The sequence below is a fragment of the Castor canadensis genome, chromosome 18 (genome assembly GCF_047511655.1).
Source record: "Castor canadensis chromosome 18, mCasCan1.hap1v2, whole genome shotgun sequence".
NCBI lineage: Eukaryota > Metazoa > Chordata > Mammalia > Rodentia > Castoridae > Castor > Castor canadensis.
The window spans coordinates 32,559,159-32,574,524 of NC_133403.1; the positions used below are offsets into that span (position 1 = coordinate 32,559,159).

General features: G+C 42.6%; 1 protein-coding gene across 11 annotated transcripts in view; it reads left to right on the forward strand.

Moving 5' to 3' along the window:
• Positions 1-2,230: 2,230 nt before the first annotated feature.
• Cit (citron rho-interacting serine/threonine kinase) overlaps positions 2,231-15,366 on the forward strand; it is a 164,037-nt gene continuing 150,901 nt past the window's right edge. For all 11 annotated transcript variants that reach the window (XM_074061228.1, XM_074061229.1, XM_074061231.1 and 8 more), the window contains exons 1-3: positions 2,231-2,251; positions 3,168-3,357; positions 8,787-8,928. In XM_074061228.1, the coding sequence (XP_073917329.1) occupies positions 3,262-3,357; positions 8,787-8,928 (238 nt within the window). In that variant the 5' untranslated portion in view covers positions 2,231-2,251; positions 3,168-3,261. The remainder of the gene's footprint in view (positions 2,252-3,167; positions 3,358-8,786; positions 8,929-15,366) is intronic.

The following is a 15,366-nucleotide window of genomic DNA, read 5'->3' on the forward strand; positions in this document are numbered from 1 at the left end:
ATAGTTACTCTTGGTCCTTTGTTATTCTCTTTCCCCATACACTTTCTGTGCAATTCTACTCCAGAAAAAAAATCAGTGATTTTTGTTTATGTTTCTTTATTCATTTTGTCTGTTGTTTATTTGCTGTCTTATTTCACAAAGGAGTTGCAAAGACCAGTAAATGTTCCAACGGGAAGTTAGTAGGACATCTAGAACAGATTCAAGGTAGTGTAAGATGTTATTAACATAGCATTCTAATTGAGAATGAGTAAGTCCCAAGATTCTGATAATGGCTTCCATTTGGGATTCCTGGAAACTAACAGGTTTGGCTGGATGAGAAAAATCAGCAGGCATTACTACATTAACATTCACAGCTTTTCTGGGATTCTTGTATCCAGTCAACAGTTGACATTAGTTATCTCCAATCCATTTTGCAGAGAGGCAATTTCATTCACATTGCCACCTCGAGACTTGGCTAACCTCCTTAGTGTCTTTAGAAGCATTTTTCATTTTTATATATTTTCTCTGGACTGGGTTAGCTCTTAAAATACCGTAAAAGCAGAGACTGAGAGATTTTCCAGTGGCTTTTGAGAAACAATTTTTGTGTAGAGGAAGGGATCTCAGAGTCAATTCAGTGTTCCAAACTCATTCCCACAACCTAAAGCTGCAAGACCCAGAACTAACCACTCCATTTCCCTAAACTTCAGTCTCCCACCTGTGAAATGTGGTTGCCATTCCTTCCTTCCAGGACCATGGTAAGGATTAAATTAAATATGATGTTGGCTAAAAAGGGAAGGAGGCTTGATAAATAGTAGTTATCATTATCCCAGAAATAAGAAGCAAGTTATGTTTGGGAAAAAATTGTACAGAATCTGCAGTTTTGGATTTGTGCTGGTGTGTGTGTGTGTGTGTGTGTGTGTGTGATAACACATTTGTTCTATCCAGTGGAGGGATTAGAAGAGTACAGAAAGATTGTCTCCCACTTCAAATTTTTTACATACATAAAGAGAACATGCTCTCACACACAATTTAATCATTATAAAACAACATCCATATTATTACTGTGCAGGTTCAGAAATAGATCACAGTCCACTTCTGCCTCCCTGAAAAGCTCCTATCCTAACCCCAGGTATCTACTCTCCAAACTTGTGCTTTCTTTATGATTTTGTCACCTGTCTGTAAATCCTTCTCTAAACAGTATTGCTTTGTTTCATCTGCTTTTGAAATTTTTAACACAATCATACTTTATTGTGTTGCTTGGCACTGTCTGGAGAGTCATTTATTAGTTTTCATTGCGGTATGAAACATTGTCATATAACTTTTTCTCCCTTTTTGGTGCTTTTGGACATTTGGGTTAACTCCAGCTTTTTTTGTTTTTTTTTTCCATTATTTTGTATTGTGTATTCTTGTATATATTTCATGGAGTGAATAATTAGACGTTTCTCTAAAGGAGAAATATACCCAAGAATAGTTTTACAATGCACAGATCTTCAATGTTAACGAATAACGAAAGTTCTTCAAAGAGGACGTTCCAATTTACACTCCCCTCAGCTGTGTGTGAGTAGCTAGCTTGAGTGTATTTTTAAATTTTTCCTCATTAGGCATGAGGCTAGGCACCTTTCATACATTTGTTGGTCATTTGGATTTCTTCTTTGGTGAAGCATGTATTGAATCATCTTGCCTTTTATTTATTTTAGAATGCCCTTTCAGGAGGTCTCAGTGACCTTCACCAACTTGCTGCATGACAGTTGCCCCAGACATGCAGTAACCGAGGCCGCCTCGAGTTCAAACTCGAATCATTTGCAGCCTCAGCTGTAAGCAGAGGACTAGTTTCCCTAAGTAACAAGCTCTTCTACTTTAGCCATGCATGTACGAGGGACAAGAAGTGCAGGCAGAGCGGCTTTCCTCCTGACAGGTGGCCCTGACAGCGCCCTGGCAACCTCCCCCAAGGGATCCTAGACAAACAGATGCGTCCCTAAACACAGCATCCTGCTTAACCGCCAATTTCAAACTTCCAAGACGGGTTTGCCCTTCCCCTTTTTCTATTGGTCGCGAGTGTAAGGAAGAAGCAGTATGATTGGCTTTCGCCTTCACTTCCTCTATCCCATTAAGGACTTGGGCGGGACCTGGTGAGACGCCGCTGTCTATCATAGGATCTCGAACGCTGGTTGGTCCAGATACGCTGAGCTCCGCCCTCACCGCGCCCGGGTTTAAACGCGGCGGCGGGAGGCCCGGGGTAGAGCAGGGCGTCGGCTGGCGGAATCTGCGGAGCGTGAGTGTGGTTCCTCCACCCCCAATTCTCCTCTAGCAGCCTCTGCCAGGCCAGGGGAAGGGCCGCCTCTGGCCCCATCCATCCCAGCTTTCCCTTCCTCAGCAGGGAGGGTTGCAGGGTGTGTGTGTGGGGGGGACAGGGAGGGTCACCCCGGGCTGGCGGGGCGCGCGCCCACCTTCCGCGGGAGCCGAAGGTTAGCAGGGTCGTGCGTGGACCGGAGAGCTGTTCTCTCTGGAACCGCACGGAGTCCCCTATAGGTTCAGCTCTGCCTCCTGTCGATATTCCTTGTTGTGCAGTGGGGTCCATGAGTGCCTCGATATCTGTGTGACCTTAGCAATTTACGCAACCTCTCTGTGCCCGCCGTAGCACCCCCTGCTACACCCCCTCTTTCGCTCTCTTCAGCCCTTCGGGTCTCCCTGCTATTGCGGAGACTACGTCCTGCCTGCTGGTCCCTCTGCCAGGGACATTGTACCTTTCTTTCCCCAGATATCAGCCCTTTCAGGTTTTGGTTCAAATGTTTCCTTTTCAGTGACGGTCACTGTCACCACACCCTCTGCCCCGCCCCAATAGCCTTAACCTTGCTCAGTTATTGTATTTTTGTTTTTAAGAATCCCCACAGCACTTAACTCCCTACAGCATACTATGTAGCTTCCTTTCAATAACTGTTTCTTCACAACTACTCTGTGCCCAAGCTATGTGTGTGTGCCCACTATGGAGGCAAAAGTCTCTATCCTGCGGTTGTGGGGTGCAGACCATGAACTGGGATTTGAACTCTGGGACTTGTGCTTGTTAGGCAGGCCACTTGAGGCACACAGCCCAGCCCAATAAATTGTTAAGTGAAAGTATGTCGGAGAAGTGTATCAGTTCCTGTTGCAGACAGTAAAATCTGTTTTTTTTTTTTAATCTTCATGGCCAGACTGAGCTTCCTAAAACTGGATGGTGGCAGATTTTCACTATCTTGGTATCTTGAGGGAGAGCAGGATCTGATCAGAGATCAGCGCAGCTGGGAGATGTTGAAGTTCAAGTATGGACTGCGGAACCCACTGGATGCTGGCGCTGTGGAGCCCATTGCCAGCCGGGCCTCCAGGCTGAATCTCTTCTTCCAGGTAACAAGCTGCCTGCGTTTATGCTTGCTGTCTCCTTGCCACCTGCTTTTGCTTTTATTATAGGACCAAGGATCATATTCTATTAAAAATTGTATTTGATGTTTTATAGGTACTGATGGTAGTGGCCACTGTATACGGGAGTAGACTGCTGAACTTGCCCTTGGGAGAACCTCTTATCATTTCTCACACTTTACACTTCTGTTCTAGACTTTGTCCTTTTATTGAAGAAAGTAAAACAAATGAACAAAGGCACTCATTTTTACCAAAATTTCTGTAGACCTTATTTCATTCAAGGGATGTTTACTTTTTGGATTAAAAAAATAGTTTTGATAGATAGCCACACCTGTGGAACTCACATTCCTCTCAAGATATATAACACTTCCTTCATTGTAGAAGTGTTAAAATTTAATGTCATGAAATTATTTCTGAGTAAATTTCTAATTCTTCTGTTTCTTTTTTTTGGTGGTCCCAGGGTTTGGGCTCAGAGCCTTGCACTTGCTAGACAAGCACTCTGCCACTTGAGCCATGCCTCCAGCCCCCACACCCCTCCTTTTTTATGTTACTCTTTAGATAGGGTCTTGAATTTTTGCCTGGGACTGGCCTGGACTCTATCCTTTTACCTATGGCCTCCCACAAGGTGCACACTATTTTTGCTTGGGATGGTTTCAAACCACAGTCCTCCCAAGTCCTCTTGAGTAGCTGGGATTTTATGTATGAGTCACTGTGTATAGCCTAATTATTTTCTTTCTGATGTATATGGAACTCTGGTCAAGTAGGAGTACTTATGTGATTTGTGTCAAGAGGACAAATGAATAATGAAGATTCAGACTTAAATATTGGTCCCAGCTGTTAGCTGTGTTACTTTGGGTGAATGTCAATTGCTTCTCTGAATCTGCGCTTTAAAATAGAGGTTTATGGAACCTAATTCATAGGGTTATTGTGAGAAATGAGATAATTCATATGAAGTACTCAGCACCTCGCCTGGCTCTTGGGATGCTCTTAGGAGTAATTATATTTAGGAAGGTAGATACGTGAGGTACCTGTGTCATGAATAGTAACATGTTCTTGCTAACATTCCCCTCCTCCCTCAGATATTTGTATTAGTGAATGTTCAAACAAATGAGGATGATTTTCTTGAGGGAAACATTGGGGTTTGAACTCAGAGTCTCACACTTGCAAGACAGGTGCTTTTACCACTTGAGCTATTCTACCAGTCCACACAGAGGAGAATGGAAACAGATCGGAAGCCTAGGTTGTATGGGACCATCCTACGCAAGCTAGATTTAGTCGTGAGACTTTCCACAAATGAGTGATCTGACTCTCAATCAACTTAGATGGCTGCCACTCTTACGGTCCTTCATTATTTGGCTTAAATATATTTCCAACTTATTACAAAATAAACAGGACTTACAATGTACTGATTATGTCATAGCCATGACTTCCAAGGTGCTGGGCACAGAACCAGCATGTATCTCCTCATCTCATGTGAGCCTCATAACAGAGGTAAGAACTACTCTTATTTATACTTTATGTTGAAGGAGATAGGCATGGAAGTATCTTGCCCAAGATCATGCAGCTTGTAAAAGGCAGAGTCAGGCTCCAACTTGGATCTAGCTGACTCCAAAGGTTATTCATGTGATCTTTGGGCCTCACTGTATGCGTCAGAGTTTATTAAGTGCATCTTATGTTTAGGTGTCGTTATATCAGGAAAGATTGTGAGAAAACCTTCAGTTCATCTTTTTAATGCTGAGTGTCTTGTCTGTTTTGTGTTGCTGTAACAAAATATCTGAGGCTGGGTACTTTATAAAGAAAGGAGGTTCATTTAGCTCACAATTCTGGAGTGTCAAGAGCAGGTGCTGGCTTCTAATTGGCTCTGGTGAGGGCCTTGTGGCAGATGGCATCACAGTGGCAGGAACATGTGTGGAAGAGATCATGGTAAGACAGGAAGCAAGAGAACAGGGAGGGGCTGGGTTTACTCTTTTTCTAACAACCCACTCTCACAGCTCTTGAGGGTGAGAGAAGTGTTAATCCCTCTTAAAGACCACATCACCTCCATTGGGCTCCACCTCTTAAAGCGCCACCATGTTGACACACACTGGGGACCAAGCCTCCAGGTCATGAGCCCCTGGGGGACAAGCCACACACATACTGTAGCAGGAGTGTGGGAAAGCTGTTGTTGCAAGTGTGGCACGTGCCTACCATTGGCCTCCTGTGCCAGGTGGGGCTGCTGTTCTTTTTGCACACAGTGCTGTTCCATTAGCTATGGTACTTCAGACTGGGTCTCAGTTTGTCATCTTTCCTCCTGCTCAGTGATGCTTCCTAGCATGTTCTGTGCCAGTGGCTGGCAGACTTCCAGAGCCAGAGAAATCTCACAAATCACCAGGTGGACATAGGTTTGCCAACTTTTTATTTTGCCAATGAAGAATGTCGAAAACAAATAAAAAGGAAAACCTATTACCTCTTGGCCTTTCTATTTCCTAAAGAAAGGGCATTTTAAGAGAGAGAGAATAGCATCTCAGAATAAAGGGCCATTTTAAAAGTTCAATATGTTCAGCTTTACGAAAGCAGTATCACATGGCATCCATTCTTTCTCAGTTTCGTGGGCTGTTGAAAACTTTGTTAAGAATTGGTGCTATGAATTAAAACCACGCTAAGATTCCACCGCACCCCTGTTAGAACAGCCAGCATCAGCAACACCACCAACAACAGGTGTTGGCGAGGATGCGGGGAAAAAGGAGCCCTCTTACACTGCTGGTGGGAATGTAGACTAGTACAACCACTCTGGAAAAAAATTTGGAGGCTACCTAAAAAGCTAGACATGGATCTACCATTTGATCCAGCAATACCACTCTTGGGGATATACCCAAAAGACTGTGACACAGGTTACTCCAGAGGCACCTGCACATCCATATTTATTGCGGCACTATTCACAATAGCCAAGTTATGGAAACAGCCAAGATGCCCCACCACTGACGAATGGATTAAGAAAATGTGGTATCTATACACAATGGAATTCTATGCAGCCATGAAGAAGAACGAAATGTTATCATTCGCTGGTAAATGGATGGAATTGGAGAACATCATTCTGAGTGAGGTTAGCCTGGCTCAAAAAACCAAAAATCGTATGTTCTCCCTCATATGTGGACATTAGATCAAGGGCAAACACAACAATGGGATTGGACTTTGAGCACATGATAAAAGCGAGAGCACACAAGGGAGGGGTGAGGATAGGTAAGACACCTAAAAAACTAGCTAGCATTTGTTGCCCTTAATGCAGAGAACTAAAGCAGATACCTTAAAAGCAACTGAGGCCAACAGGAAAAGGGGACCAGGAACTAGAGAAAAGGTGAGATCAAAAAGAATTAACCTAGAAGGTAACACCCACGCACAGGAAATCAATGTGAGTGAATGCCCTGTATAGCTATCCTTATCTCAACCTTTAGCAAAAACCCTTGTTCCTTCCTATTATAGCTTATACTCTCTCTACAACAAAATTAGAAATAAGGGCGAAATAGTTTCTGCTGGGTATTGAGGGGGTAGGGGGGAGAGGGAGGGGGCGGAGTGGGTGGTAAAGGAGGGGGTGGGGGTAGGGGGGAGAAATGACCCAAGCCTTGTATGCACGTATGAATAATAAAAGAAAAAAAAATAAAAAAATAAAAAGCCTGATGGAAAAATAAAAATTTGCCAGTTAGGTCACCAAAAAAAAAGAATTGATGCTATGTTTGGGAACCCCTGGTCTAGTTGGTCTAAACTCACTGAGCTGAAGAAACAAGGAACCTCATTTTTTCTGAGTTAGTGGCAACTATTGCTAAAGTAACAGAGGGGGTAGCCTTGTGACATGGTGCTTCCCACCCCTGACAGCTCTGAACCTTGTGGGGAGATTTTTAATAAAATAGCTTTTAAGCCATAATCTAGATTATTTTTTTCCACTTCTCTAGTGATTGAAATGTAGCCAATCTGTTTATGTTGCCCTGTGCTGTGAAACCACTCACAAAGGTAAAAGCAACAATAACTTTTTTTTTTTTTTTTTGATTCTGCAGGCTAGAATTAACTAGATGTTTCTTTTGTTCTGCCCTATGACATCAGCTGGGGTTACATCTGGGATCCAAACGTTCATGTGCTGGCTTGGGTCCCTGTGTTCCTCCAAGTGGTCTCTCTTTTTCCATGATATCTTTCAGTTAGTGGTATAGCCTAGAGGTCTTAATTTTTTCTGTACATATCAAATATTTTCTGGTCATATACACTCTTGCAATTATTCAGCATTGCCATTGTAGGAAAAAAGTAGCCATGGACAATTTGTAAATGAGCAGGTAGGGACCATGTTCTAATAAAACTTTATTTCTAAAAACAGGCAGAGGGCTGTAACTGGCCTGTGGACTATCGTTTGCTGACTCCTGATCTAACCTAAGCTTTTGTACCTGGCAACTGACTTCCCCAAAAAAGCCAGAACAGAGGCTGCCACGCTTCTTAAGGGCTCCACCCTGACTTGGCAGAGTGTCAGGTGTGTCACTTCCTATTGAGACAGCTCAGAGTCAAGGGAAGGAGTAGACTCTTTGTCTTGAAAGGGAGGTATGGCATGTTCTTCCAGAGCTGGAGGAGCTGTTGGTTGCCATCTGTGCAGAGACTGCCACACAGTACGTGGCCTGGCACATGGGAGGCATTGCTCTAGACCAGGGGTTGCAAACTCGTGTCTGGGGAGGGGGCAAGAAGTGGGTTTAAACAAGTTAAGTCTGCAGTGAATTCCGTAACATTTCTCCTTCCAAGAGGGCAGCATCACAGCGCCAGCTCAGTGTCACCAGGCAGGAAGGTGGAGCAGTGTTGCTGGATCTGCCAGAGTTTCAAGAGGAGCCAGACGTTTTCTTTTTTTCTTTTTTTAATGTGTGTGAAGTCTCCTGATTTTTAAATATTGGCAGATAATTCAAATTATTTTAAACACTACAGGCCAAACAAAACATGTCTGTGGGCTAGACACAGTCTGGCAGATTGTAATGATTCCTCCACATCATGAATAAATTCCATTTTATGGTAGTTACTCTGTTCACGCTACCCAGAATGAATTAAGGAAACCCATAACAAACCCCTGGGCACAGGTAAATAAGTGGCAATCCTTGTTTCCTATTGTAGATACCGAAACACGTCAGAGCTCGCAAGACCCAGAGTAAATGTTCCCACGAGAAGGGAGGACATTTTCATGTTAATAGCATGCTTGTGATGTTTTTCTTCCCAGGTTCAGGCCAAAGAAACTTACAGTGATAAAATCACACAAGCAGTCACTTAATGGCTGTCAATTGACGTTGCACAAAATTGTGCCATTAGTGTGTCGTGAGCAGTTAGTTGAGTTGGTGGCTTGCAATTTACTCTGTGTGGATGCTATTGATCAAAGCTTTTCATTATTGACAGTGTCTCCATCTGCTGTTTGCTGTTTTTAGGGGAAACCACCCTTTATGACTCAACAGCAGATGTCTGCTCTTTCCCGAGAAGGGGTATTAGATGCCCTCTTTGTTCTGTTTGAAGAATGCCGTCAGCCTGCTCTGATGAAGATGAAGCACGTGAGCACCTTTGTCCGGAAGTGTAAGTCTGGGGAACTTTTTTTTGAAAACCATCCTGAAAGGGAAAACTAGGACACTGGAGGCAGAAGGAGTTAGTGGTTGGTAGTAGTTACTATAAAAACTGGTCTGCATAAAGACCAACCCAGGTTCATGTTCAGGTTGTGCCTGTTGCAGTTGAGAGACAGATAACTCAGACTTCCTGTTTGCAAGTGAAAAACTCAATTCAAAGACTGAATTAATTCATGGAACTGAGAAACCCAGGGATGAGTCAAGCTTTAGGCATGTCTGGTTCCAGGAACTTAAATGATGTCCTCTTGTCCCTTCTTATCCATCGGCATGTAGGCACACTGTTTAGGCCCATGACATTTGATTTAATTTGTTTTAACTAGCTTAATTTAATTTTAAAGTTGAGAGACAGAGGGAGGGAGGGAGGGAGGGGGAGAGGGGAGAAAGGAAGTGGAGGATGGAGGGAGGGGAAGGGCTCTTTCAAAGGTATGCCTCTGATGATTGGGAGACTTCTTAAGTGGACTTCTGGTAACTTCTTAAAAGGGAGGAAGCCTTTTTTGTCCATGCACCTTCTCATGTGGCCTTCATCCATTAAAGGATCAACAATCCACAACTGGGAGTTTCCATGGGCACCTTCTTATTGGGTGGTTCCATTACACCCTACTATTACTACACTGGAGGCTAAGCCTTTAACACATGAGCCTTTGAGGGACATTACAGATCCAAACTGTAGCAGCTGTGTTCCACGGTTTAAAGGCAGTCGTAGGGCCACCTAGATCCCACGTACAAAGAAACTACAAAAAGACAGCAATCCCGAGTGTCATGTTTCATTGAGCACCAGTTTTGGAGAATGGCTACCATACCCTACCCAGGAATTATATTCCATTGGTTAATTTGTGCAACCCCAAAGAAGATTTTGATTGGCTGTGGTTTGGGTCATTTGCCTGCCAGCGAGTGAAGTATTCTGATCAGCTTCCTCTGAATTACCAAAGGGATCAGGACACTGTGATTACTAGGAACTTATGGGATGGTAATATACAGGCGGCGGGGATGCTGAGCATTCAAAATTGACATATGTCCACCACAGTGACGTACCTTGTCTATTCTCAGTTTCCTCATCTGTGAAAAGGGAGAATGAGTTAATAAACAGACTAGGCATATCATGTTGCTTGGCCAATCATAGACAATAAATGTTACCTAACAATGATAACCACAAACCTCAACAATGTTTAAAACATTGTGTATCTTTAAAATGCACTTGAGATATTTGTTCATCATTCTATATTTGTTTGACTATGTTCCCACCTTCTTTTCTTGAATATTTAAATTCTCAAGTAGGGAGTGGGAGAGGAAGGAAATTACATGACAAGCTGCGTTTACTGAGCCATCGCCAGGCCCCTTCCTTATCCTTGAGTTTCTTATCCTATAGTTTCTTAAAGCAGTCAATCATCAAAGAACCATTCAGCAACCCAGGGGGCTAGGTTTAGAGGAATGTAGGCTTTTTCTAGTGGAACTCTCTTCTGGGGAATCATTTCATATTTTTGAAGAGGCTTCCTGGGGAGTGCCCTGAAGAGGCTGTAATTGAAATCTGGTGATTGCTTTAGTATGGTTCCTCCCCGCCCCCCTTTTCAGCTTCTGTTTTGCAATGTGAGCTTTTCTTTTCCATATGGAGAAGGGTCTATGAGCTGCTGCTGCCCAAGTTTCTTGGATCTTCTCGTAGGATTGGAGGTTTTCTTCAGTGCTACTAAGGGAAATGTGACAGTGCTGAAGTGCTGCTTCCAGCAAGATGCTCTGACTTTGGGTGAAGGAAAGGCAGGGAATGAGTGTATGGGAACCCCAGAAGGGTTTTTTTTTTTTGGTGGTACTGGGGTTTGAACTCAGGGCCTTGTGCTTGCTAGGCAAGTGCTTTGCCACTTGAGCCACACCCCTCAGCCCTTTTTGCTTCTTTTACATTATTTTGAGCTAGGGTCTATGTTTTTGCCTAGGGCTGGCCTGGACCCTGACCCTTCTACCTAAGTCCTCCCATGCAGCTGGAATGACAGGCATTTGCCTCCACTTCCAGCTTTTTACTGGTTGAGATGGGGTTTTGCTGACTTTTTTGCCTGGGCTGACATTTAACCACCATCTCCTCATCTCTGTCTCCCGAGTAGCTAGGATTACAGGTGTGAACCAGTGGCAACTGATGGCTAATTTTTTTTTTTTTAATGCAAGAAGGTAAGGATATAGAGGACAGCTTTTTAAATTTTTGGCAGAACTTGAGTTTGAACTCAGAGCCTTGTGCTTGCTAGCCAGGTGCCATGCCCTCAGTCCATGGAAGGGATTTTTTTTTTTTCTTTTTTTTTTTGGCAGAACTGGGGTTTAAATTTAGGATCTCATACTTGCTAGGCAGGCACTCTATGACTTGACCCACTCTGCCAGCCTCCACAGAAGGGATTTTTGTCTTCACTAATTACAGGTGTGTGTCTCTTAACCATAGGGATATATTCTGAGAAATGTGTTGTTAGGTGATTTTGTCATCGTGTGTGTGGACATCGTAGAGTGTACTTAATGATGGTTTAGGTCAATCACTTGCTGTGACCTCTTTTTAAAAAAAATTATTTTTTGATATGTTCTTTAAAAGAATTTAACTGATATAATAATTGTACATATTTGGGGTACAGTGTGATATTTCAATACATGATTATTTTCAATGTGTACCGATTAGGTCAGGGTAATTGGCACATCCACCACCTTGGAAATTTGCGGTTTCTTTGTTTTGGAAACACTGATAATCTTTTCTATTGGATGATGTGGTCTCTTGATGTGATCAAAAGGTGCAGTAATGATGAGATGTATGAAGATGCTGCTGGTAGAAGCAGAAGGAGTGCACTTTAAAATAATAATAACAAGTACAGTATAGTTAGTACATAGCCAGAACAATAGTTATTCATAGCCATTATCCAGTGTGAATAACAATAGTTATTCATAGCCATATCCACATATGATCATATGTGTTATACTTACGTGTGACTGGCAGCCTGTATGTTGTTTATGCATCAACACAAAAAGGTGCTCCGAAGTTAGGGTGGTTACAGGTTTCACTAGGTAATAGGAATTTTTTGGCTCCATTATAATCTTACTGACCTCCATCATGTATGCTGTGCTTCTGTGTTCATCATTTCTGTTCCTGTGACAAAACCGATATAAAAGCAGGAAATATTTATTTTGGCGTATGATTTCAGTCCATGGTCCCTTGACCCCATTGCTTTTGTCCTGAGGTGAGGCTGACATCCTGGCGGCTGGAGCAGGTGGCAGAGGCTGCTTATCTTTTGGTGGCCTGGAAGCAAGGAGAGAATATGCCTCCTAGTGAAATTCTTCCTGCTTTCCTTTTATTTCCTTGGGTCTCCAGCCTATTGGACGGTGGCATTCAAATTCAGGGTAGGTCTTCTCCCTTTTTTAATCCTGTCATCTCTCAGTCCAATCAGGGTGACCGTCAAGGTTAGCCATCACACCATCACTGATGGAAACATTGCTATGCCTTACGTGACTGTATTCTTACATTGCTAGTACCTAAAATAGTGTCAGGTGCTCAGTAAATACTTGCTGAATGAATAGATTGTAAGTAAACAGAGTGGCAAACACTAGGTACAGTAGCACATGATTTATGTGAAAGATCAACAGCAAGTGTGATTTTAAAACATACATGGAAAAGTACAGATAATGGTCAAAGTTGAGCTGTTCTTAATGTTTTTTGCTACATTCACTGTAGGAATAACTGTCTGTGTGTTCACAGCTTTAATTAAGGGCAAATGATAACTTTTGAGAATTTTTTTTTGGTAGTACTGGGGATTGAACTCAGGGCCTTATGCTTGCTATGCAAGTACTCTACCATTTGAGCCACACATCAAGCCCTTTTTGCTTTAGCTTGTTTCTCAGATGGGGTGGGGGGGTCTCAGCTTTTGCCCAGGGCTGGCCTTGGACCTTGGTCCTCCTGCCTCCACCTCCTGAGTAGCTGGAATGACAGATGTGCCCCATAATGCTCAGCTGAGAATTTTTTTTCTAGCTGCAAGCGTAAGACAAAGTTTTATATAAAAGGTTAGGCATCATGTCTTTGTTCTGTGAGCTGCTATAATACATACCTTAGGGTGGGTGACTTATAAGCAGTAGAAATTTATTGCTTACAGTTATGGTGGCTGGGAAATCTAGGATCGAGGCATCAGCAGATTCAGTTTCTAGTGAGGGCTCTCTGCATCGAAGATGCCATCTTCTTACTGTGTCCTTACATGGCAGAAGGGGCCAATACACACCCTTAAGCCTCTTTTGTTAAGGGCCCTAATCCCACTTATGAGGATGGGGCCTTCATGATTTAGTCACTTACTCAGAGTCCACCTATGTTATCACTTGGTGATTTAGTTACAACGTTGGAATTTCGGGGGACACAAGCATTCAGACCACAGCATAGTAGTGAAAGAATATCCTTCAAAATCTTTACCTATCTGAGATAACCACTGGCAACAGTTTGGTGCATAGTATTCCATTTTTGTGTGTGTATACGTGCTTTAAAATATTGATTATGGAAATTTACAAACATAACCAAAGGCAAAGAGAATAGTGTAATGAATCCCTGTATGCTAATCAACTGACTTCAGCATTTGTCAACCGTTTTTCATTCATATCCTAGCATGGCTCTTACTAATTTTGCACAAAATAGATCATAGATGTATAATGTTTGGTCACTAGTTTTGTTCATTTACCAGTATATTTACTCAACAAATATTTATCAAACACTTTAACTATGTGCCAGATTCTATTTTAGTGCTGGATTACAGCCATGATCAAAACAGACAATAGTTTTTGGCTGTAGGAATATATATTCTAATGCAGCTTGAGCTCCTTCATTCTTTTCAGCATGTGTTCCATAGTCCTCTATGGTGTGGACTTTAGACTGTTTTCACTTCCCTGCTGAGGGACCTTCAGTTGCTTCTGATTATTTTTGTTACAGTGCTTCTCATCAGGAGCATCTTCATATGTATATCTTTTCTGAGCATATGTGCAGGGGATTCTGTGAAGGATGAATTCCTAGAAGTTAAAATGTTGGTTTACAATTTCCAAAAACAAGGAAGCATAAACTCAGCTGTATTGGCGTTTGCCCCCTGGGTCTAAATGTTTATTTGACAAAGCCGTACCTTGACTGCATTTTCATCACTGCATTTCATTTGGGTCTTTATCTTCCCCTTAATATTTAGTGTCCTGTAGACCCATAAAAGTGCATAGGGGTGAAGGGCTGGTTGATGTGATTCAGGTGTTATAAAAGCAGCTGATACGAAGAGAAGTCACAAAGGGTTTCCTTCCTCCCCCTTTTTTAATAGTCATGGACTTGATATTAGCATCTCACCTTTTCACCTTAATAATCCAAAAGCCTTTGGGTAAAAGGATGGAGATTTGGAATGGTTTCTTAAAATTCTGAGAGTATTGTGGTGGTTTTGCCTACAAATCAGTTTGTCTGTCTGTGTGATTGAGATGCCTGGTCGTCTCCAGTGACAGAACCAGAGTTATTAAGTTGGGCAGTGCTGTAAGCAACTTTGGGGCCCAAGGCCTGAAAGAAAATTAAAAAGGATTGGCCTTGTGTACCAGCGACTATGAAATAGGATTTAACCCAAAAAGTTGCAAACCAGTACATTTGGTGAATTATAATCCAACAATCAAGATACTTGATGTGAAAGAAACTTAGAAAGGGATGGGGAGGGAGGACAGGGCTTGGCACTGTGTTGTCAGGGCAAAAGTAAAATACCATGCAGCGTTCAAGGTTGCTTCCACATTTTGTTTCCATGTGGGCACTCTAGATTTCTATTTCACAGTGGTCACAGTAGACTCATGGGAATCCATACCTATCGCTCTTGTCTGGTTCCCTAAGGGATCATGGGAAGATGTCTTTGGATGACTGGCTGAAGTGAGAGTGTGATCTATGGTAGGAAGACTGCCAATACTGTAGAGTCGGTCATATGTTCCTTTGATCCATGAGAATGTAAATCTATCCTTGCAAGAAAGAAAGAGGGTGGGCAATGACAATTACAGTCTCTCGATTCTTCTGGCAACTGGACAGAGCCATGAGTTGTAGCAGGACACTGTAGCTGGCCAGTGCCACCTCTAGACTTCAGCCTAGTGTGGGGTGTTCTGGCCCAAAAGACAATAAAACTTGAATGTAGCTGAAAACACACACACACACACACACACACACACACACACACACACGCACGCACACACACGCACACACACGCACACACACCCACCCCCCAAAGTTTTGTTTATAGTACATATTAAAGGCATAATGAGCTAAATGTCATGAATATGTATGAAGAAACATCCCTTTTGTGAATGAGAGGCTCTTCTTGATCTTTATGAATAACTGTTCTGCCTTATTGCTTAATGTAGTGAAATAAAGCAAACAAAGCTTGAAAAAAAATTAGCATTGACT